The sequence below is a fragment of the Cebus imitator genome, unplaced genomic scaffold (genome assembly GCF_001604975.1).
Source record: "Cebus imitator isolate Cc_AM_T3 unplaced genomic scaffold, Cebus_imitator-1.0 Scaffold254, whole genome shotgun sequence".
Classification (NCBI taxonomy): domain Eukaryota; kingdom Metazoa; phylum Chordata; class Mammalia; order Primates; family Cebidae; genus Cebus; species Cebus imitator.
In genome coordinates this window covers 2,885,625-2,908,230 of record NW_016107569.1, presented here as the reverse complement: position 1 = coordinate 2,908,230, position 22,606 = coordinate 2,885,625, and the positions used below count along the sequence as shown (strand labels likewise).

Here is a 22,606-nt window from a genome sequence, read left to right as displayed (position 1 = left end):
ATTTTTGAGAAACAGTAGTGCAGGAGAGAGTGGTTTGCCCAAGCCACTGGATTGAATGAAACATTCTATTCTGTTGGACCTGCTGGCACAAAGGGAAGGAGTGTTAAATGGCTAAATTTGGGAGTCTGCTGTTTTATTTCCCTCCCTCCTCTTTGTGGGGCTTCAGGGAATTTACAATAGAAAAATCTTTTAAGAGTTTTTGTTGCTCAACTCTGTATAAGGCACAAGTGTGATTCATAAGAAGAAAATGTAATTTTATCTGTGTTATACAGGAACAGTTGATTTATCAGACACATATTAGGATTGAGACTGGTCAAATATGAAGTGACCACCAAAAGGAGCTTAAGAGGGGAGAAAAGGACTGAGAGAGAGAAAAAGTATGATTGCCAACATTTATTTCCTTTTTAGACCCAAGTTTTGGGAAAATTTAACCAGTCCGCTGTTTGGAACCCTTTCTCCTCCCTCTGAAACATCAGAGGTAAGCTGTGGCAGGGGGCAGGATGGTGGCTACAAGTCCCTGGGAGGAAAGGCTGGGCTATGAGATGGGGCCATAGACAATGATACCTCCCCTAATTAAACAACAGAATGTTCTCTTCACTAGAAACTTCTTTCTCAGGGAAGTACCTGCTTTCTGTCCCTTTGATGTCTTGCTTTGGGAAGAAAAATGGTTTGTGTTGTTTGTGTTGGTGGCTCTCTGGTCTTCTCCATTCAGCTGGAGACTTGTGGACCTGACGCTTCTGCTCTTGCAAGTCAGGCCATTCACCTTCCACAGTGGTTGTACTAGCTTGTTCTGCAAGTATTGGGCCCCTGCTCTGTTCACTGTTGGATATACTGGGGGAGATCAGTGATCAGAGATGCAACCATTGCCTGTTCTGCCCTCTCTCTCCACAGCCCAGCATCCTGGAAACCTGTGCCCTAATCATGAAGATAATTTGCTTGGAGATATACTATGTAGTTAAGTGAGTCCTTTCCCCTGTTGAGATTTTAACTGAAGGTTGGGGGAGTGGGAGTTGGTGGCCTACCACTGGGTACATGGCTGCAAGAGCCTGGGCAGAGGAGAGAAGTGGTTTGGAACCATTCATGGAGGGCCAGTGAGCTGTGTCCCTGACCAATCCACCAATGGCATTTATGATTGTCAGAAAGAGTTACTGTGAAGCAAACTCCATGTGACTGGGATTTTATGGAGGAGGAATCCTGGAAAGGCCTCAGCCTAATCCACACATTGGAGGTGTCCTGGAGCCGTCTGCCTTTAAGCCCATGCGAGGATGTTTTCTCTGCCTCAACAAGGGTCTGTACCCATTATATTCTATCTGCTTTCAAAACCTAACTGGAGGTTTTGTTTTTCTTGACACTGTAGGGGTTCATTAGACCAGTCATTAAAAGATACCCTCAAGAGATTTTCTGGAGAGAAACGCTTTGCATACTGGTCAGGGTATGTCAAGTCATTGGCAGTTCACGTGGCCGAAACAGAAGGCAGCAGCTGCACCTCCTTGTTAGAGTATCAGATGCTGGTGTCTGCCTGGAGGATGCTTCTCATCATTGCCACCACTCATGTAAGGCCCTTTTTGGGGAGAGTTTCCAATTTGCTACCTTAGCAATAATGTGTTGAGATGCCTAAAAGATACAGCTCCTTGTGAGGAAGAATTAATCAGGATTTATCCCTGAGAGCTAAACTGTAATTGGTTCTGTGCTGAGAGATTGGAGCTGTGGGGTATTTGAGGGTGTTGGGTCCAAGAGATCATTAAGAAGAGTTCAGATGAATGATTTGAAATCCTTTCAGAGTTCCTAAATCCTCCTGTACCTCCCTTGGGCCTTGGCTGGGTCTCAGGTGCTCCCTGGCTGCATCTGCCTCTTGTGCAAAGGCATAACTATCTTCTTTGCTGTGTGCCTTGTAGATGCTAGGTCAATAAATACTTGTTGACTAGTCAGCAGGGAGCTGTGACAGCTGCAGCAGCACCCTCTCTAAAAAGCAGTTTTTCATTGGTTCTAAAAATTGTATTTCCTGGTCTTAGATAAAGAATAGAGGCCATTGTCTCTGTACTGTGTCTACTGAGAGTTGATTTTGAGAGAGAGAGAGAGAGATAACATTTGGAAGAAATGCATTGTTCTTGGCTTTTTTGTGGTTTGACACCATCATGCTGTATCATAAGGACTGGGTATTGAAGTGTTCTTCCCTGGGATATCCAGATTAATCTTTTGACTCATGAACCACATCAGCTTGATAGACGCCTCCTTGTTTTAAGCATCTCCTACATCTGAGATTTGTTGCCTGGTGCCAGATTGCCCAGGTGTTTGGAGCGTTTAGCCTAGAAGGGGCAGGTGTATGGATACTCTTGCTGTGGCGTAGTGGTTTTGGACCCCTGAGACTCCATACACACTTAAAAGCTCAGCCGTCTTTGGGAATGGTTGATTCCCCAGGGTATAACCTTTATGTCACCTGCCTTTTAGGCCCCAGTTAGGCAGCAGTTCTTGAATTGTAGCTCTGAAAATTCCACCGTCCTCTTTCCCCTAAGGAAACCTATCTGACTCTCTCTCTCTCTCTCATCTGTCTACCCATAAAAAAGAAAAGAAAAAAGAGAGAAAGAAACCTAAGTCCAGGATGGTGATCACCCATTTGTTCTCTTCATGTCATTAGTGGAATGCTTCCAGGCATGGGGATACAGCAGTGAATAGGCAGATAAGATCTTTGATCTCATATGATGGAGGAGGTAAATTATAAACAAATTCACCAATAAAAAATATAGTTTCAGATAGTGATAATTTGCTGTGACAGAAATAATTAAGGTGCTGTGGTAATGAACACATGAGAGAGGAGTAGTCATGGTGACCCGCTCTGAGTGGTGATGTCACAGCTGAGAGCTGAGTGTGTGAAGAAACCTTCCAGGTAGAGAGCCTGTGGAGGAGAGAAGTCTAGGCAGATGGACTTGCAAGTGCAAAGTTCCAGCAGTGGAAGGAGCTTGATAGATTTCCAAAAGAGGCAAGCAGGGCTGGACTAGAGTGTGTACAGTTGGGACTGATACTACAGTCAGCTGGACCAGATCCTGTGCGGTCTTTGAACCATGTTGAAAAGTTTAGTTTGCATTTCCCGGGCACTGAGAAGCCTGTAAAGGATTCTAAGCAGAGGGAAGACAGAGTCACAAAGAGGAGGTGAACCTGGGCTTGATTCTGACCATATCTAAGCATCAACAGAGGAATAGCAAGGCCTTCAAGACCTATTTTACTTTATTTTTTAGAGGACAGGATCTTACTCTATTGTCCAGGTTGGAGTGCAGTGGTACAATCATGGGTCACTGCAGCCTCAACTTCCTGGGCTCAAATGATCCTCCCTCCTCAGCCTCCCAAGTAGCTGGGACGACAGGCATGTATCACCATACCCAGCTAATTAAAAAAATATTTTTGTTGTTGAGATAGGGTTTCATCATGCTGCCCAGGCTATAAGCCCTATTTTAAATCAGGGAGACTGATTTGCCAATGACTAATTACCTAACAGAGGACCCCACATTTGTTGGCTTCTAAAATTCTGGGGAATTTTCCCAGCTAAACCCTTTTTCTATTCCTTTGCAGGCAGATATAATGCACCTGACTGACCCTGTGGTGCATCGCCAGCTCTTTCTTGATGTGCTTGATGGAACCAAAGCGTTAGTAAGTGTGTCTGGGAGATTTCTCATTCCTCCCAGGGAGGCTGTCTTTGAAGTCAAATAGCAGAGCTCATGACTGCCAGCCAGTCGCACAAATGGTCGGGTCACAGGCTGAGGTTGGCCTGGGAGGCCTGAGGCTGCAGTGGATCAGCAGATCTCAGATTGCTGCTGCTGCCATGCCATCCCTGGCCTCTCCCCCTCCACTCTACCCCTGTGAGCTCACTGCTCAGGAAAAAAAGCAGTGAGACCGGAAGTGCCCTGTGGATGGCATGCGAATCTTGCCACTGTGTCTGTGCACAGGAGGCCAGACTTCTGACTGGTGCTGTCTCCCTTCAGCTCCTAGTTCCAGCCTCAGTGAACTGCCTCCGCCTCGGTTCCATGAAGTGCACTCTGCTGCTTATCCTCCTCCGGCAGTGGAAGAGGTAAGGCCGTGCCAGCAGAGGCAGGTCCAAGGCCAGAGCCTTGTCAGTGCCTGCTTGCCCACCTGAAGGGGGAGAACTAGTGGGTGGAAGCTGGGCTGGCTTTCCGTCTTGAGGAATGGGAGTGATAGGAGATGAGGCAGACTGGTGGGTGTCCTGAGATGGAGCGGGGCAGTGTGTGGCCTTTTATGAGACATTTTGTCTCCCTCTCCACCCTGTATTCTTTTTTTTTCTTTTTTTGAGGCGGAGTCTTACTCTGCTGCCCAGGCTGGAGTGCAGTTGGCACAATATCGGCTCACTGCAACCTCCGCCTCCCAGGTTCAAGTGATTCATGAGCCTCAGTTCCCTAGTAACTGGGATTACAAGCGTGTGCCACCACGCCTGGCTAATTTTTGTATTTTTAGTAGAGATGGGATTTCACCATGTTGGCCAGGCTGGTCTCAAACTCCTGACATCAGGTGATCTCCCCACCTCGGCCTCCCAAAGAGCTGGGATTATAGGCATGAGCCACCATGCCCAGCCCACCCTGTATTCTTTTCAGAGAGTTAGGTTCTGTGGATGAAATCCTTGGACCCTTGACGGAGATCCTGGAGGGAGTGCTGCAGGCCGACCAGCAACTCATGGAGAAGACCAAGGCCAAGGTGTTTTCAGCATTCATCACAGTGCTGCAGATGAAGGAGATGAGAGGTGAGGGGCAGAGGCGGGGGGAGCAGCAGCTGCTAACAGCCAGCCGGGTGGGGATTCCACCAGCTTAGAATCACACGTTTCTCCTGGGACTCTTGAGTTTCCAGTCTTGGAATTCTTACCTCAGGAAAGCTATTTTTTCCCCCACCTGTCTCTCCTCCCTCTCCTACTGGACAGAGGCTCTCCCATGTAGCACCCTACTACATTCCTAGCCCCCTGCCTAGGAAGGAAACTTTGGTGTACAGTGAGAGTTGGCCTGGTAAGCATGACAGTGTCCCTCCCTGTCTACTCTGCAGTAAATGACATCCCCCAGTACTCCCAGCTGGTGCTAAATGTCTGTGAGACCCTCCAAGAGGAAGTGATTGCACTCTTTGACCAGACCCGCCACAGCCTGGCATCAGGCAGTGCCACAGAGGACAAGGACAGCATGGAGACAGATGACTGCTCTCGGCCCCGGCACAAGGACCAGCGTGATGGGGTGAGAGTGTGCCCTAGAAGACCATCTGTCCTTTCCACTGCCCACCAGCTCTGTGCCTGACTCGGGGGGTAACTGGTGAGCAAGACAGAGAGTGGCTGCACTTCTGGAGTTCACAGCCTTGTGGGAAATGTTAATAGATCACACACTGCAGAAAAGCAGAGGAAGCCTCTTGTGACCAGTACTGCAGGAGAGAAGTGCAGGGCGGACTTACAGTCTCGTCTCTAATCTGATCTGGGACTTAGGTGCCTTTTCAGCAATGACTTGGGGATCGTAGCTGCGGCAAATGAAGATGCAGGGAAGATTTGGGCAGTGAGAAGAGCCCCTGGCCAGCTGTGGTTAGAATTGTCCAGTAAGCTGAAGAAAAGCTAGCGCTAGCATAGGAAAGTGAGGACCGAGGAGCTGAGGCTGGATGATGGCAGCTTCATCAGGGTCCTTGATTTGGATCCAAAGCAAAATAGGAAGTGATGTCAGGATTTTAAGCAGGGGAGAAAACTGATCTGATTTTTACTCTAGAAAAATCATTCTGGACTTAAACTCCAGGCCTCAAGCCATCCTCCCAGTTCAGCCTCCCAAAGTGTTGGGATTACAGGCCTGCCCAAGAAAGATCACTCTGGATGCGGTATCAAATAGTATTTTTCAAACTGTGGGGTCATGGCCTATTAGGGAGTCTTAAAATCAGCACATTTTATTACAGCCAGCATTGTTTAAAATGAAGTAGAATAAAATGTTTAAGAAAATATCACTGTGTCTTGTGTGATGTTAGGTATTATTAGTGAAAACCTGTAAACATGTACCTGAGGGTATAGTCTCAGAAGTCTTTAGTACTGTGGGTCATGGCCAGAAAGAAGTCTGAAAGGCCAGATAGGAAGATAGATTAGAGAGGATGGAGAAGGACCACTTAGGAGGTGGTTGCAGTAGCAAAGCAAGAGGTGGTGTCAGGCAGGGCCAGAGAGGTCCCTCAGACTCCATTGGCAGAGTTGGTTAGAGTGTCCAACGTGAGACAAGAGGTGGCACTGACAAGGGTGGTGGCAGTGTGAAAGAGCCAGTTTAGGGTTGGTCATTAGGGTGGCTGGAGTTGTTGCCTGTTCATTGAGAGCTGGATACAGGAGAGGGGTAGGGTGGGAGAGAGTGTGCATTTTGTGTCACTGAAGCTCACTTGGAGATGTGTATAACCAAGAAGGTCTTGGGCAACCAGGCCCACAGCTGCTTGTCGTCATCCTCTTCCTCTGCGTTTTACTCATCTTTGCCCCTGGGCCCCGGCAGGTGTGTGTCCTAGGCCTCCACCTGGCCAAGGAGCTGTGTGAGGCAGATGAGGACGGTGACTCCTGGCTGCAGGCGACCCGCAGGCTCCCCATCCTGCCCACCCTCCTCACCACCCTGGAGGTGAGCCTTCGCATGAAGCAGAACCTGCATTTCACTGAGGCCGCATTTCACCTGCTCCTCACCCTGGCTCGCACTCAGCAGGTAGGAGGCCAACCCAAAGGCAAGAGGGAGCGTCCTTGCTTGTGCTGGCAGGGATCAGGGGGGCTGACAATCCCTGAAGCTACGGTCTAGCCTGAGAGCCCTACCTGCCCTGGGCAGGGCAGGGGCAGGCTCCATCTCATTCCCTGTCTTTCCCTTCTCACAGGGAGCCACAGCAGTGGCTGGAGCTGGCATCACCCAGAGCATTTGTTTGCCCCTTCTGAGTGTGTACCAGCTGAGCACCAATGGCACAGCACAGGTGAGTGTCAGGAGCTTGCCAGGAGGCCTGGCCTGGCCAACCTACAGTTCCAGTTGAGAAGTGTCCTCCCCTGCCTTTCCCTGGAAGTTGCATTCCTCTTCATGGCCTAATTCACTGATGGTGAGGAATCTTCCCTGCCCCCAGGTGGAGCTCTAGCAAGAGAAACTCACCACTAAAAAGGCACCACCTGGCCTTTGTGCACTACCTCTGGGAGATGGGATGGATTCTTCCTGTTGCAGGAGTGAGGAGGACTAAACCAGATTGAGAACACAAGGCCTCTAGCCAAGGCAGCTGTCATCCCTGTCATTCCTAAAGACAGTGTGTCATTGTGACCTCTCCACCCCTGCCCCACCAGACTAGGACTGGGAGAAGGGAGGCGGGCGGTGTGGGGGCTTGAGGGGGCCTCAGCACCCTGCCCTCTGTGTCCCTTGGTTATTTCTAGTTTAACAGATGCCTCCTAATTCCAAAAGAGTAGTCATCTGAACCTCTCACTCTCATAAGAGTCATTAAGTATTTGGTCATCTAGCCCAGCTACCCCTTAGAGGAAGCATGTGGGGTCCAGAGCAGGGCAGTGACATGTCCAGATTCACATGGCTAGTGAGTGGCAGATTGGAGCCTGGAACCTTGGATCTTGTGTCTGCCTGGTGCTCTTCCTTGCATCTGCTGGCCTTGGCCCCTGGTCGCCAGGCAGTGGCTGTGTCTATTCTGAGAGATCCTTTCCTCCCTTAGCTGCTGTACTGCAGGGAGGCCCTGCCTGTCAGCAGGGTTCCTCAGCTTCTCTGCTGTTTGTGTCTCAGACACCTGGTGCCTCTCGGAAGTCCCTGGATGCCCCCTCTTGGCCAGGAGTCTACCGCCTATCCATGTCCTTGATGGAGCGGCTGCTCAAAACTCTGCGCTACAATTTCCTGACCGAGGCCCTGGACTTCGTGGGTGTCCACCAAGAGCGGACCTTACAGGTGAGGGGCTGCCTGTATCACAGGGTGAGAGTCTCAAGGTAAAAAAGGTTCTGGGCCATTCATGGGACAGGTGGGTGTGGAGCCTGGGCCTCAGTAGCAGGGGGGGTGTCGATGCCTTCATTTCTGAGATGCCCTCAGTACTCTGCTGGCTCACTGGCCAGCCAGTCTGCTGAGAGATGAGAACAGTCTTGGGTCAGAATCCTCGTTGTACCACCAACCATTTCTTGTGTTGCCACCTCAGCATTTGGGAGCCTGGGACGTTTCCTCTCCACAGGAGGGCAGGTGTGGGTATGTCAGGCCCCGCAGCCAACCCCATCCTTCCCTGATGTCTCCTATCCCCCCAGTGCCTCAATGCAGTGAGGACAGTGCAGAGTCTGGCCTGCCTGGAGGAGGCGGACCACACCGTGGGCTTTATTCTGCAGCTCTCCAACTTCATGAAGGAGTGGCACTTCCACCTGCCTCAGCTCATGCGTGATATCCAGGTGGGGGCCTCAGATGGTGTGTTGGAGTCTGGCGTAATGCTTGGAGGCAGGGAGGCTGTGAGCTCTCACTGGGGCACCCCTAGTGAATTGCAGGATGTTCCTGAAGGTGGGCTTTTCACTTGGGGAGCACAGGGTTTGGTGTCATGTGTTTACTCTGGCTAAATGTTTCCTTCCATAGTCAAGGGCAGCCATGTAGTTAATTTAAGAACTTGGACTTTATCGGTTAGACCTTGGTTCAGATACCTTAAGAATACAGCTGGGGCTCGGCATGGTGGCTCACGCCTATAATCCCAGCACTTTGGGAGGCCGAGGCGGGCGAATCACCTGAGGTCAGGAGTTTGAGGTCAGCCTGGCCAACGTGATGAAACCCCATCTCTACTAAAAATACAAAAATTAGTCATGTGTGGTGGCACATGCCTGTAGTCCCAGCTACTTGTGAGGCTGAGGCGGGAGAGTTGCATGAACCCAGGAGGCAGAGGTTGCATTGAGCCAAAATTGAACCACCGCTCTCCAGCCTGGGCAACAGAGGGAGACTCTGTCTCAAAAACCAAACCAAACCAAACCAAACCACACCTGGAGCTGGGAAGCAGCTGGAGAAGGGGTGGGAAAGAAGACGAGCTCCAGGCAGGCTTCTCTCATCTGCTGGTTTATGACCTTGGCCAAGTCACTATACCACAATTTGTAAGCTTTTATTCTTTTCCTGAGAAATGGAATCAGCTGTAATCCTCATCTTCTTTATTTTAGGATCTTAAAATATACCAGGCACCTAGCTGGGTCCCAGGGCAACAGTCCAGTCCTGAGCCCTGCTGGCCCCTGAGTACTTGGCGGCTATAAGGGCTTTAAGCGGAAGAGTGGCCAAGGGAGCATGAGGGAGGTGGGGAAGAGCAGCAGTGAGAGGAGCGCGTGGGTGTTACGTGGAGAGCTGCTGGGTTGACCTAGTTGGGTGGCTGGGCTGCTGTCAAGAGAATCCCCTCATATCCCTGCTGTGTCTCTGCCAGGTCAACCTGGGTTACCTGTGCCAGGCATGCACCTCCCTCCTGCACAGCCGAAAGATGCTGCAGCATTACTTACAGGTACGCGTCCTGCGCCGTGAGGGCCTGGGATACCTCACTCTGGCATTCCCAGCTCCACCTTCATTTCTTGACTCTCCCCAGAACAAAAATGGGGATGGCCTCCCCTCGGCCGTTGCCCAGCGAGTCCAGAGGCCACCGTCTGCTGCTTCTGCTGCCCCTTCTTCCTCTTCCTCCTCCTCCAAGCAGCCTGCCACTGACACAGAGGCATCAGAGCAGCGGGCCTTGCACACAGTTCAGTATGGCCTTCTCAAGATCCTCAGCAGGACATTGGCAGCGCTGCGCCACTTCACCCCGGATGTCTGCCAGATCCTGCTAGATCAGGTACTGGCCGTCACAGGTTCAGCACCACCTCCCCTAACAGCTCTGCTCTGCTGTGCACAGAGAGCTACCTGGGGCCTTAACTGGGTCCTTGGTGGCTCTTGTCTTGCAGTCCCTGGACCTTGCTGAATACAACTTCCTGTTTGCCCTGAGCTTTACCACTCCCACCTTTGACTCCGAAGTGGCCCCCTCCTTCGGGACCCTTCTGGCCACAGTGAATGTGGCCCTCAACATGCTTGGAGAGGTAAGTTGGTGCTGTCAGCTGCTGTCCTCTCCCCCAGCTCCCACTTCCCAGCCAACCTTGGGCATGGTACCTAGCCTCCTGAGCCTGCTCCTCTCCATAAACTAAATATGACAGCACCCTGAGAATTACTGTGAGGATGAAATGAGCTAACTGATGGGATTTGCGTAGTACAGGACATGGTAGTAGGAAGCTGTCAGTAAGTGGGGCTGTTACTGTTGTCTTAGTTTTTTACCCTTGCTTCTCTTCAGCTGGACAAGAAAAAGGAGCCTCTCACCCAGGCAGTGGGGCTCAGCACACAGGCAGAAGGGACCAGGACGTTAAAGTAAGCCTTTTTTCTAGGATTTGATAAGGGGCTGGGGCGGTCATGGGCTCACTACTCTCTTGGCTAAATGGCTTGCCCCTGCCAGCCTGGCCCTCTGCAGCAGTGCCAAAAACCTGCCTCTCCTCCTAGGTCTCTCCTGATGTTTACCATGGAAAACTGCTTCTACCTGCTCATCTCCCAGGCGATGCGGTACCTTAGGGACCCAGCTGTGCACCCCCGGGACAAACAGCGGATGAAGCAGGAGCTCAGCTCTGAGTTGGTACGGATGGATACGGAGGGCTGGTTGGAGGGGGCTAAGAGAGCCCTGTGGGATCCTGTCTGGCATTCCCCAAGGCTTGGGAACAGTGCCTAGATGTGCTGAGCCTCATCAGCTGATTTTTTTTCTTGTAGAGCACGCTGCTCTCCAGCCTCTCACGCTACTTCCGCCGGGGAGCCCCCAGCTCCCCTGCCACTGGGGTCCTCCCCTCACCGCAGGGAAAGTCCACCTCTCTCTCCAAAGCCAGCCCTGAGAGTCAGGAGCCTCTGATCCAGCTGGTACAGGCGTTTGTCCGGCACGTGCAAAGATAGGGTAGTGCTGTGTGCCCACCTACGCTCTCCAGCCCACCCTGCACCCTGAGCAGTGGGGGTGCTGCCAGCTGCCAGGTCCTATACGATGGTGGGCACCTCGTCACCCCCTTCCCCAGTAGTCACGACTCGAACTACCTGCCCGCTGACGTTATTTTTATAATAGATCAAGAGGTCAACAGCAGGCGTGGGGAGCCGAGTCTTCTGTGCTCAGGCCCTCACGCTGCAGACGCCCCCTAGAGGAGCATTCCTGCCCTTCCAGCATTCCCTGCAGCACAGCCGGACGGGACAGGCAGCAGCCCAGGAGAGGGCTCTATGCACGGATTTCAAAATCTGTTTTCCACGCTCTGTCCTTACAGTTTTTTGGTAATACTGTGGTCTATTTATACAAATATTAAAATCCTGTTTATAGACAGCTGTGATATTTAACCTCAAAGCCCATGGATGACAACCTGGCTCTCAGAACCTAGAAAACTCCCCTGGCCAGGCAACTGGGAGTGGGGCTGTGGCTCAGGGGAGGCAGGGTATTGACTGATGGTCAACTCAGCATCCCTCATTCCTGTCCTTGGGCTGAAGGTTGCTGGGAGGTGGTGTCAGCTGTTCCCTTCCTTGGCCTGCCCTGGTCCTGTCTCGGGTCCTGCTTTTGTTTGTCCAGTGGGCTGAGCTCATTCCTGGGTGTAGCCTTTCTTGAAGCTCTGTGCCTTCCTATTTATAGCCCTATACCCCTGTCATCCCCCCATCCCCTCTTCAGGAGCCCCAACAGTGGGGCCTGCTAGCTGTTGGCCTTCTCAGGACCGGTCAGAATCTTAGATCCTGCTAGGGGTCATCTAAAACACAGCCACCACTTAGGATTTCTAGAATCAGGCTGGCCTGAGCTTCAGTTCCTGCTCGGCCCCTTGCCTGCTGTGGTCCCTTGAGGTGATTGTCTTGCTGGTGATCTCCTTCCCTCATCTATGAAATGTGGACAGTGAGGATGGCCTGAGAACCCATGGCACCAGGACATTTTGCTGGGCAAAATGCCTGACCTGCAGACAGCACTGACGACCACCCACTTCTTGAGCTTGAACTGTCAGGCACATTCTACAGTCCACTCCACAATCAAAGGCAGGAAACTTTTTCTTTGGAATAAAATGTTCCTCAGGCAGCTTCATGTCCAGGAATAGCACTGCCCTCAGCCTCATGGAAAATAGGGGGGGGCTGCACTTCCCAACTCAGAGCTGGGGCAGCCACAGAGCCCCTGCTAGCTCTGTGGGTCACCCCACCCAGGAGGAGTGGGGCAGAGGGCAAGGCTACCCTTCCCACCGTCTAGGCCAGGCCCTGACAGGAGCCCAGGTTAACTCGCACACGAGGAGGCTTTATTGACTAGAAAGCAAACACAGGCAGAAGTAAAAACACCAGATAAAAAGTGAGTGTAGAGAGGTGGAGGCTGCGGCCGCCAGACTTGGCTTGAGCTGTGAGGGGTGGGAGGGGAGGATAGCACCGGAAGATGCTGCTCCGGGCCCAACCCCAGCCCTGGCCAGGCTCTCCCCTCCCAGGGGCAGTGCCCAGTCCCCAGGGGCTGCCAGAGCCCTGTGTGCCTTGCCGCATTCCCCTGCTGCAGCTTTTGGCAAGTGCAAGGCAGGGCTCTCGCTGAGTGCACCCGGGGCTTCCTGCGGCGGCCCCACCCTGGCCTAGGTGCTGAGTGCAGCCGGGAGGGTGAGGCACTGGGGGATGCAGGCAGGGGCGGGGGCTCCAGAGCCACAGGTCAGAAGCAAGACTAGGGGAGGGGCGGAAGCCATTCAGCCTCAGGCACCCTCACAGCTAGGTGACCAGGGGCAGGGACAGAATGGGGTGAATTCTCCCCACCCTGAGCAGCTGTGCCACCAAAGAACAAGGTAAGTGGCAGGGCCGCGCCATCCTCTCCTGCCCAGGCCAGAATGCAGGCAGGGGGGCCTGGGAGGGAACCTGCCTAGCTGAGCAGTTCCAAGTAGGTGACAGGGACCTTGCCCTTCTTGTTGCCTCTCTCGCCAATGAGCCAGTCAGGGTCCATGCCAGGCAGGCTGTAGACAGTGATGAGCTGCAGAGATGGCAGTAGAGGACAGTCACAGCCTGACCAAGGGTGGACCTGGCCCCAGGACTAAGTGGGGACAGAGCTACCACTTCCCCATGGCCAGTGGCATGTGCTACACCTTCAGTGGTGGCACTCATCTCACCTCTCCACGGAGACCCAGAAGAGCAGGGATTGCTTCCTCAGGGCTGGTGACGCCCTCTTTAACCCGCTGCTCCCTGCTTTCCCACCAGGGCCCCTCCAGGCCCCGTGTGCCTGATCCCAGCTCCCAGGCTGCTCCTCACCCAGCCCATTCCTGCCCCATCTTGTGGCACCAGGCCCACCTCATCAGCCAGCAGGGCCAGCTCACTGCTGTCGGCTGCCTCGTAGTCATAGAGCACCCGAGCTTTGCGGGTCCCACTGGCAGGGGGGGCCACCTCTTCCAGGCAGAGCGAGGCCTCCCCTGGAGGGGCCAGGCTGGCCACTGAGGGCACCACAGGCATAGTGGCTGCAGCAGTGGTGGGTGAGGTGCTGCTCAGGGGTGGCGAGGCAGGCTCTGTGGTGCCCACGAAGGTGCCTGGAAATCTGGAGAGAAGGAGGTATATCTTAGCAGGTCGGAGTCCTAGAAGGGACCCCAGAGGCAAACGCCCCTCCCTAGCCCCAGGCGCCCCACTTCAGCCCTGGCTACTCACATGGTGCCCTGGGAGCTGGCAGCACAAAGGGAGAAGCAAAGCAAGGGAAGGGTGAGATGGCCTCCCCCGAGCCCTGCCATCCTCCCCACCCAGGCATTCCCTAGAAACCCTCAGGTCCCCAAGGGGACTCAGTGGTCACCAAGGCCAGCCACTCCACCCTCAGACACATGAGGTGCCCAGGCCCAGAGTGGGTTCCGGCAGAGTCCTCCAACCCGGCTTTGTGTCACAGGACTTCCCATGGGAGCTCATGCTGCCCACAGACGGGGTCTGGGAGCCATAGGACCCCAATGGGCTCAGCAGTGCTGCCCCAGCCGCACCTGCCCAGCTGCTTCTGCAAGTCCAGCATGTGGCGGTAGCACTGTGCATAGTAGGTTGTCTGAGACTTGACAAACTCGTGGAGGCAGCGCAGGTGGTTCACCTGTGGGGAAGAGGCCAGAGGCTGACTTCTAACCTCCTGCCCCTCTTGGCACAAAAAATTCCATCCCCACCTGTGTCCTCTATCAGACCTTGCTCCAGCATTCCAGGGTGCCCTGCCCCTGTGCCCACACCCTCCCCGGTGGGACTTGCTCTGTGAGGGCTGCTCTGGGGCACTCCTGCTGTCCTTTTGGTTCAGGCACACCTGCTGAGGGGCAGGCTTTAGTGAAGGTTGGCGGGGGAGGGGAGAGACTCACATGAGTGCTGCTGATTCCCTCCAGCAAGAGACGGGTCACTTCTGCTTGCCGGTCAAACTCTGTCTGGGCCACACGGAGCTCCTGCTCAGCCTAGGCAGGGCAGGGCAGCCCTGAGCACCCGCACTGCCCACCAGCTTCCCTCAGTCTTCCCCTGGAGGCTACCTGGGAGTCACCTGTCCCCTTCCCCTGGGAATGCAGAGAGCCTTCTGGGTCTATCCCTGACTTCATACCTGGAGCCCCAATCTCAGAGAGGCTAGAGCCCTACTCAGGCACAGGCAGCTGTGGTGACAGACCCTCCATCACCCATGGGAGAAACCCACCCAGCATGTGCATCCTGAGGGCCTACTGTGTGCCACGGGGTACTGTGGAGCAAACGTTTCCCCACAGAGGGGAAACTGAGGCACGGGGAGGGAAAGCAGTAGCCCCCACCCCCAACCCAATGGGTGTGGGGCAGAGAAACAGACCAGACCCCACAGCAGCAGGTGTGCCTGTACCCCGCCACCCCTTCTTCCCCTAGCCCAGCCACCCCAGGCCCCGACTTACCTTGTCCACCTCATCGTTCCAGAGCTGTGGAGACCGCAACAGGACCGGCCAGCGGGGAGGGGAGAGGAGGACAGCTGGACCCCAGAGCCTTTGCTTTGCCCCAGCTCCCAGACTCAACTTCTGCCCCAACCACCCTTCTGCCCCACCCTCCCAAACAGGAGCTGAGACTGGGCCGAGGCCCGGCATGGGAGATGGGGGCTGGCAGTCCCAGTCCCTGTAACATGCGTCATGCAGGAGGGGTGCAGCCAGTAGAGTCCTGCTTGTATTTCTTCTATGGTGTCAGCCCAGACCCTGAGAGGGGTCTCAAGAGAGACTGAGTGCCCCCACCCCGTCCTGACTGCTGGCTCGGGCTGCTGGCCTGGGAGGCAGGACCGTGTGACCCTGGGCCAGTCACTGAACCTTTCTGTCCTCTGGCAGAGAAAGGCAGCCTCATGCCTGAGTCACACTTGGACTCGATGGCAAAAGAAAAACAGGGCAGTCTCCACTTTCTAGGATGTTTCTCTTTTCATGGGGCACAGGGAGGAGTGGGAAGTGGCATCCAGACCCTAAAGAAGGAAGATCCTGCCCGGCCACGACCAGGAGACCCAGCGCTCCTGCCACTTCCAGAGATCTGACCCAAGACCACAGCATGAAATAAGAAACTTGGACCCACACCAGTGCATGTGGCCAGCCCGTGTGGCTCCCGTGCCACTTAGGAAGTCCCTGTCCAGGGGTATGAAAGTTGCTGTGAGACCCAACTAGGGTTGGTGCCCTGAGGGACAGTCACCCAGCCACAGAATGACTCACAAAAGACACATGACAGCATGCTCACAACAGAGGTGAGTGTCTCACCCCGGGGCAGGAAGGAGAGAGAGAGAGGCAGAGGCAGAGACAAGGTGCAGCAGTGGTGACAAGCAAGAGGGAGAGGTGTCACCTAATCCCCAAACTATACAGGAAACACCAGACATCTCAAGAAAGCTTAAAAACCAATACACTGTGACATGCGAAGCCTCCACGATCCCATCCTCCCCACCTCCTGCCCTGACTCCCCACCCCCACCCCAGGGGCCCTGCCTGAGCCTCCTCAGGACAAGACATAGCCTGCTCCAGGACCTCTGGGCCTTGGCACAGCCTCAGGCACTCCTGCCCCCCAGGCGCTATCCAGGCTGGCATGGCCGGCACTGCCTCCTGTCTTTAGGGGTCTGTGAACACCAAGAAGGCAAGACCAGGCCGCCGCCTCTATCCTCAGGGCCTGTCCAGGGCCTGGCATTCAAACACAGTGGGAGGTGGAGGGGCCTGGGGATGGGACAGCTGCCGCCCTGAGTTCTCCACGCTACTTGGTGCGGCTGGCCCTGGAGCCAGCTCCGGTGTTGTGCAGGGGGAAGCAAGTCCAGCCCCATGGCCACAGGGCACCGGGGCCAGGACGTGGACAGAGGTGGGGGCTGCTGCCCCTTCCCAGCATCTCAGGACTGGCCCGAGCACATGGCAGTGTTCCCACCTTACCCACTGGCTTCTAGCTCCTGTGCAGTCAGAGGCAGTGGCGTGGGGGGACGTGGGGAGAGAGGAGGCCGAGGGTGGGGTGGGGGTGGGGGCGCTTACCGCGGAGGCGCTGGCCGAGAGAATGTAATTACGAGGTCTAGTCTCCTGAAAGTCAGGCACCGTCTGGCGGGGAACAGAGTTCATGGGGGGAGGGGGTCACCCTGGGCCAGGGCAAGGGTCGAGGCCAGGAGGCTACCCCAGAGTCTTGGACAAGGAGATGCCAGAAGGCCTGACCCCAGGGACAGGGTGATACAACACAAACCCCATTCTCCCGGTTACAACCACCTGGAGGTGAGGGGGCCTAGGGACTTGCAGAGTCCAGGCAAAGACCAAGTGGCTGTAGGCACTGGAGCCAGGAGAGCAGATGCGGTGAGGAGATGGCCAAGGCTGCCTAAGCAAGCCACAGGCAGGGCTCTCCCCTGCCATGGCCACAGCCCCCTCCTCCCCAGAGTCCCCCAAACACAGCCCACCCTCCCCATGGCCTTTTCCATCCCAGAATCCGCACACCATGTCTCGCGCCTGCATCGAGGGCCAGGCCCCCTCCCGACAATGAGGGTGGACAGATGGATGCATGGGCAGACAGAGTGACAGGCGTTCAACATTTGCAAAAAGCTGACTCACAGGCCCCAACGCCTGGCACCTCTCCACCAGAGGCCCTGCACAGTGGAGGCTCTGGCAGGGAGACCAGCTGCTTGCAAAATGCCCCAAGGACGTGGGCTGGCCACGGCATCATGGGCCCACGGGCAAGATGGGCAGACCAGAAGCAGCACAGCACGTGGGGCAGGTATACTCACATCTCCCTCACACTGAGCCAAGTTACCCAAAGCAGGACGGAAAGGAACAAAAACAAAGAGTTAGTGAGTCCACAGCACAGGCAGGACCAGGCACCCCAGGCCCCAGTGGGAGGGGACACTGGGCGGCCGGGCAGAGGGAGCCACACAGCCGGCCCTCCTGAAGAGTCCTGATGTGTGTGTGCTTATGGGGACAGAGCTGCAGGGCCGGAGTCCTCTGGGAGGCTGTTCCCGGGGCTGCCCAGGTCCTAGCTCTGGAAAGGGTGGCCTGGCCCAACCCCAGGATGTGAGGCTGTCCAGGCCCACCAGGCAAGGGAGAGGTCACACCACTGCAATGACAGGAAAGGCCCCCTGGCCTGGCTGATGGAGAAAGAGTGTGTTCTGGCTGAGTTACTCCGAGATGTTGTATGGCCCTGAATGACGGGGAAGACTGTCCCATTCAGGTGACTTAGAAGACGTCATCCCAGTAGGCACAGGCCAACTTAGCCAACCCCAAGATTACACCAGCTGTACCCCTGCCTCCAATCTAGAGCCCACATACTTGAGTGACCTGAGACTCTGTGCACGGTTCTCACCAGGGGCCGTGCAGGCTCGGGCCACACCATGGGAGGGGAACCCAAGGAAGGTTTGGGCCCAGGACTGTTGAGGGCAGCTGTGAGCCCAGGCTGGGCCTGGCCTCCCTCGGCCCAAGAGCCGGCAGCCACAGTAGCCATCTCCCTAGCAGGCCCTGGGCCTGGGAGTTCCCTCCGCAAATGTGAGGTGGCCTTTAGGCCCTGAACCGCCGAGCAACCTGGTGTGCCGGGAGGGTACAGGAGCTTGGGCCCAGCTCCTCCAATCCTGGCCTCGCCACGGTCACATTGTCCCAGGCTGCGTCCCATTGACCCAGCCAGACTGAACAGGCCTCAGTGAGCTGGGAGTGAAGGGGGCACTGTATGGCCCCAGCCCTATCCAATCTCATGGGGCTGCCTGATAGGGTCCCTCAGACACAGCCCTGAGCAAGCGGGCGGTCCAGCTCCCAGGTTCTCCACACCATCATGGGGGCGCCTGAGCACAGAGACCCTGGGCCTGACGTTCAAGCAGCACGTAGTAGGGTTAGTAAGAAGGTGCCATGTCCGGGCAGAGCCAGGGACAGAGCCAAGCATCTAGGAGGGCAGGGCAAGGCATGCAGGAGACTCCAGCTGCCTGGCAGGGCAGCGGTGGGGTGCCTGCACCCAGCTGGGGGCACTGCTGGTCCGTCCACACCATAAGTGTCTTCCCAGGACCCAGAGCTCGGGGGCCACCAAGGCTCCCTTGAGGGCAGGGACAGAGAGGCTCAGCCCAGCAGCCCCCAGCCAGGCATCTCTAGCCAGGGAGAGGGAGAGAGGTCATGCCAAACATCAGGTCCCTTCATGCCCTGCCCCTTGGCTCCAGCCAGAGCCTGGGGGCCAGGAGGCCAGTGGGGACACCTACCGTGGCTTTGGCTTCTGCGGCCTTGGCCTTCTTCAGCCTCGCTTTGCAGGCATCCAAGTCCAGACGCCGGTTTTGGAGGAGCCGCCTCTCCTTCTGCGGGGCGGGGCATGGGGACAGTGAGACCCTGGGCTGCCCTGGGAGACCCTGAGCCATGTAAGGCAAGATTGGCGCCAGGGACTATCAAGTCAAGACAGGGAAACTGAGGCCCAGAGATAGAAGGTCACTCTGGGGAGGCCCTTTCTGGGGAGGACCTAGGAGTTCTGTAGGCCCAGCATGGGAAGAGAGCCTGTCTGCAAAGGCTCTGCGGAAGAAACTGCCATGGGTACCAGGAAGCAGAGGAGTCCTAGGGCCCTCACCGAGATGGTCTTCCAGTCCCCCTCCAGGAAGTTGCGCAGGGGTGTGAGGAAGCTGACGGAGGCCGTGTGGATAAAATCCCTTTCCGCAGCTCCCAGCTGCTTTTCAGCTTCTGCCACCTTGAGCAGTGTCTTCCCTGAGAAACCAGAGTTGAAGGGTGAGGAAGAGGCTCAGCCTCGGGCCGCTCTGACCCCAGGCCGTAGGAGAGGGCTCAGGAAGAGCTTGCTGAAGAGCCAGGGCTGGGGGGCTCAGTGCAGAAGGCTTTCCCTGGGAAAAAGTAGAAGCAACCTACACAGTCATCAACTGGGGACTGACCAACCAACAGTGGGACAGCCAACATATGAAACACAACACAGTCATTATGAAGAAAGGAGATTAGACTTCCAGAATGTCAAAGGAGCTCGACAAATCCCCTCCCAAAAAAACTGTCAATAAAACTGGACACCACGCCAGGCGCGGTGGCTCACGCCTGTAATCCCAACACTCTTGGAGGCCAAGATGGGAGGATCACTTGAGCTCAGGAGTTCAAGACCAGCCTGAGCAACATAGTGAGACCTCGTCTCCTTGAAAATAAAACAAATTGAAATAAAACTGGACACAATTGTCAAAAACATCTATTTCTGGACTCTGGAAATTGACCGAGGGAAAAAAATATTGAAAAGCATTTAATCATGGAAAACTACTGGGCTGGATGCAGTGGCTCACATCTGTAATTCCAGCACTTTGGAAAGCCAACGTGGGCAGACTGCTTGAGCCCAGCCTGGGCAACACGGCAAAACCTTGTCTTTATAAACAATAATAACAAAAATGAACAGTGCCTCAGACCCTATGGGGCACCGTCAAGTGAACCAATGTATGAGTAATAGCAGTGCCAGAAGAGAAGGAGGAAATGAGGCAGAAAAAATATGTGAAGAACCAATAAGACGCTGGGCATGCTGGCTCATGCCTGTAATCCCAATACTTTGTGAGGCCCAGGTGGGAGGATCACTTGAACCCAGGAGTTTGAGGCTACAGGAGTAAGCCATAGCTTACTACTGCATAATTGCATCACTGCACTTGAGCCTGAGTGACAGAGAAAGAGCCTTTTTTAAAAAAAGAAAAAACATAGTTTGATGCACGTACAAGAGAGCTACAATAAGATGAATTGTTTTCTCATCAGAAACAATAGAGGCCAGACGGCAGTGAGATGATGTATTCAAAGTGAAGAAAAAACTTTTCATCCAGGAATTCTACATATAGCAAAACAATCCAAAGTGAAGGCAAGGCCAGGCGGTGGCTCACGCCTGTAATCCCAGCACTTTGGGAGGCCGAGGGGGGTGGATCATGAGGTCAGGAGTTCCAAACCAGCCTGACCAACATGGTAAAACCCTGCCTCTACTAAAAATACAAAAAATCGCTGTGTGTGGTGGTGCATGCCTGTAATCCCAGCTACTCAGGAGGCTGAGGCAGGAGAATCGCTTGAACCCATGAGGCGGAGGTTGCAGCAAGGTAAGATTGCACCGTGGCACTCCAGCCTGGCGACAGAGCAAAACTCTGTCTAAAAAAAAAGAAAAATCCAATGATACACTTTAAAGACATGAATAGGCTGAAAAAAGTACACCACGTATGCAGTAACCATGCCACTGCCAGACAAAATGGACCTTAAGACAAAATTGTACTAGAGACAAAACGCATAGCATTTTATAATGAGAAAATAATCAATTCATCAGGAAGACACACAAATATAAATGTACAGACCTAAGACAGTTCCAGAATATCTAAGGCAAACACTGACAATGAGAGAAATAAACAATTCAGCAGTAATAGCTGGAAACTTCAAAACTATACTTTTTTTTTTTAATATGGAGTCTCGATCTGTCTCCCAGGCCGCAGTGCAGTGGCATAATCTCGGCTCACTGCAACATCAGCCTCCCAGGCTCAAGCAATTCTCCAGCCTCAGCCTCCCGAGTAGCTGGAATTACAGGTGTGCACCACCACGCCCAGCTAATTTTTTGTATTTTTCATACAGACAAGGTTTCATTAGGTTGGCCAGGCTGGTCTCAAACTCCTGACCTCAGGTGATCCACCCGCCTCAGCCTTCCAAAGTGGTGAGATTACAGGCATAAGCCACCACGACGGGCCTCAATACTCTACTCTTTGATAATGAAGAGGACAAGACAAAATCAGCAAGAATCTACAAGCCTTGAATGACACCATCAACCTATGTGGCTTCGCTGACATCTATACAATACTGCACCCTGCAACAATATAACATCTCATCTTCTCAAGGGAACTTAGGACATTCCTCAGATAGACCATATACTACATCATGAAACAAGTCTCAATAAATTCAAAAGGATTAAAACAATACATACACAAAACACGGGGCTGGGCGTGGTGGCTCATGCCTGTAATCCCAGCTCTTTGGGAGGCCGAGGCAGGCAGCTCACTTGAGGTCAGGAGTTTGAGACCAGCCTGGCCAACATAGTGAGACCCCATCTTTTCTACTAAAAATACAAAAAATTAGCTGGGTGTGGTGGTGCACGCCTGTAATCGGGAGGCTGAGGTGGGGGGATCTTGAGCCTGGGAGGTGGAGGTTGCAGTGAGCTGAGATGGCGCCACTGCACTCCAGCCTGGGTGACAGAGCGAGACTCTATCTCAAAAATAATAAAATAAAAATAAAAACACAAAATATGTTCATACATTCTCTGACCACAGTGGAATTAAGTTAAAATCAACAATAGAAGAAAACCTAGAAAATCCACAAATATCTGAAAATGAAACAGCACCCTGCTGAGAGGAATAAACAATCATACAGTTACTTTGGAAAACAGTTTGGCAACTTCTTAAAAACTTAAATTGAATTTATCATATGACCCAGCAACTCTGCTCCTCGGTGGAATTTCACTGAAGTGAAAACATGTCCCCACCCAGGGTCCTATTCAAACATTCACAGAGAAACAGTGAACCCAAGTGTCTATCACGTGGTGAGAGGATAAGGAAGATGCCATCCATCCTTTTATTTTTAAAAGAATACTGTTGCCAATAAAAAGGAATGATGCCCCAAAATATACTACAAGAATAAACCTCAAAAATATTATGCTAGACTGGTGCCGTGGCTCGTGCCTGTAATCCCAGCATTTTGGGAGGCTGAGAAGGCTGGACCACTTGAGGTCCAGGGGTTTGGGACCTGCCTGGCCAACATGGAGAAACCCCATCTCTACTGGGAAAAAAAAAAAAAATTAGCCAGGCATGGTGGCAGGTGCCTGTAATTCCAGCTACTCAGGAGGCTGAGGCAGAATTGCTTGAACCTGTGAGGTGGAGGTTGCAGTGAGCTGAGACAGTTTCTCTGCACTCCAACCTGGGTGACAGAGTAAAACTCTGTTAAAAAAATATATATATATATATTAAGCTGGGCACGGTGGCTCATGCCTGTAATCCCAGCAATTTGGGAGTCTGAGGCAGGTGGATCATGAGGTCAAGAGATCGAGACCATCCTGGCCAACATGGTGAAACCCCATCTCTACTAAAAAATACAAAAATTAGCTGGGTGTGGTGGCACACACCTGTAATCCCAGCTACTTGGGAGGCTGAGGTAGGAGAATTGCTTGAACCCGAGAGGCGGAGGTTGCAGTGAGCCGAGATCGCGCCACTGCACTCCAGCCTGGCACCTGGCAACAAAGCAA

The 22,606-nt window shown here is 53.8% G+C and overlaps 2 protein-coding genes across 6 annotated transcripts in view; one reads left to right on the top strand and one right to left on the bottom strand.

The window, feature by feature from the left end:
* Window positions 1-11,311, top strand: part of NUP188 (nucleoporin 188) — a 63,429-nt gene extending 52,118 nt beyond the window's left edge. The window contains exons 28-44 of the mRNA XM_017499132.2: window positions 409-478; window positions 892-959; window positions 1,358-1,553; window positions 3,565-3,642; window positions 3,975-4,060; window positions 4,599-4,744; window positions 5,038-5,219; window positions 6,483-6,683; window positions 6,847-6,939; window positions 7,737-7,895; window positions 8,240-8,377; window positions 9,376-9,450; window positions 9,532-9,771; window positions 9,881-10,012; window positions 10,261-10,334; window positions 10,464-10,593; window positions 10,725-11,311. Coding sequence (XP_017354621.1) covers window positions 409-478; window positions 892-959; window positions 1,358-1,553; window positions 3,565-3,642; window positions 3,975-4,060; window positions 4,599-4,744; window positions 5,038-5,219; window positions 6,483-6,683; window positions 6,847-6,939; window positions 7,737-7,895; window positions 8,240-8,377; window positions 9,376-9,450; window positions 9,532-9,771; window positions 9,881-10,012; window positions 10,261-10,334; window positions 10,464-10,593; window positions 10,725-10,901 — 2,245 coding nt within the window. The 3' untranslated portion in view covers window positions 10,902-11,311. The remainder of the gene's footprint in view (window positions 1-408; window positions 479-891; window positions 960-1,357; window positions 1,554-3,564; window positions 3,643-3,974; window positions 4,061-4,598; window positions 4,745-5,037; window positions 5,220-6,482; window positions 6,684-6,846; window positions 6,940-7,736; window positions 7,896-8,239; window positions 8,378-9,375; window positions 9,451-9,531; window positions 9,772-9,880; window positions 10,013-10,260; window positions 10,335-10,463; window positions 10,594-10,724) is intronic.
* Window positions 11,312-12,231: 920 nt separating this feature from the next.
* Window positions 12,232-22,606, bottom strand: part of SH3GLB2 (SH3 domain containing GRB2 like, endophilin B2) — an 18,891-nt gene continuing 8,516 nt past the window's right edge. The window contains exons 4-13 of one of the 5 annotated variants that reach the window (XM_017499135.2): window positions 18,944-19,077; window positions 18,588-18,680; window positions 17,142-17,153; window positions 16,408-16,470; window positions 14,831-14,854; window positions 14,288-14,377; window positions 13,934-14,034; window positions 13,617-13,631; window positions 13,269-13,509; window positions 12,232-12,954 (exon numbers count right to left, since the gene is read on the bottom strand). In XM_017499135.2, coding sequence (XP_017354624.1) covers window positions 12,847-12,954; window positions 13,269-13,509; window positions 13,617-13,631; window positions 13,934-14,034; window positions 14,288-14,377; window positions 14,831-14,854; window positions 16,408-16,470; window positions 17,142-17,153; window positions 18,588-18,680; window positions 18,944-19,077 — 881 coding nt within the window. In that variant the 3' untranslated portion in view covers window positions 12,232-12,846. The remainder of the gene's footprint in view (window positions 12,955-13,268; window positions 13,510-13,616; window positions 13,632-13,933; window positions 14,035-14,287; window positions 14,378-14,830; window positions 14,855-16,407; window positions 16,471-17,141; window positions 17,154-18,587; window positions 18,681-18,943; window positions 19,078-22,606) is intronic. The other 4 variants (XM_017499137.2, XM_017499136.2, XM_017499138.2 and 1 more) reach the window with 4 other exon arrangements.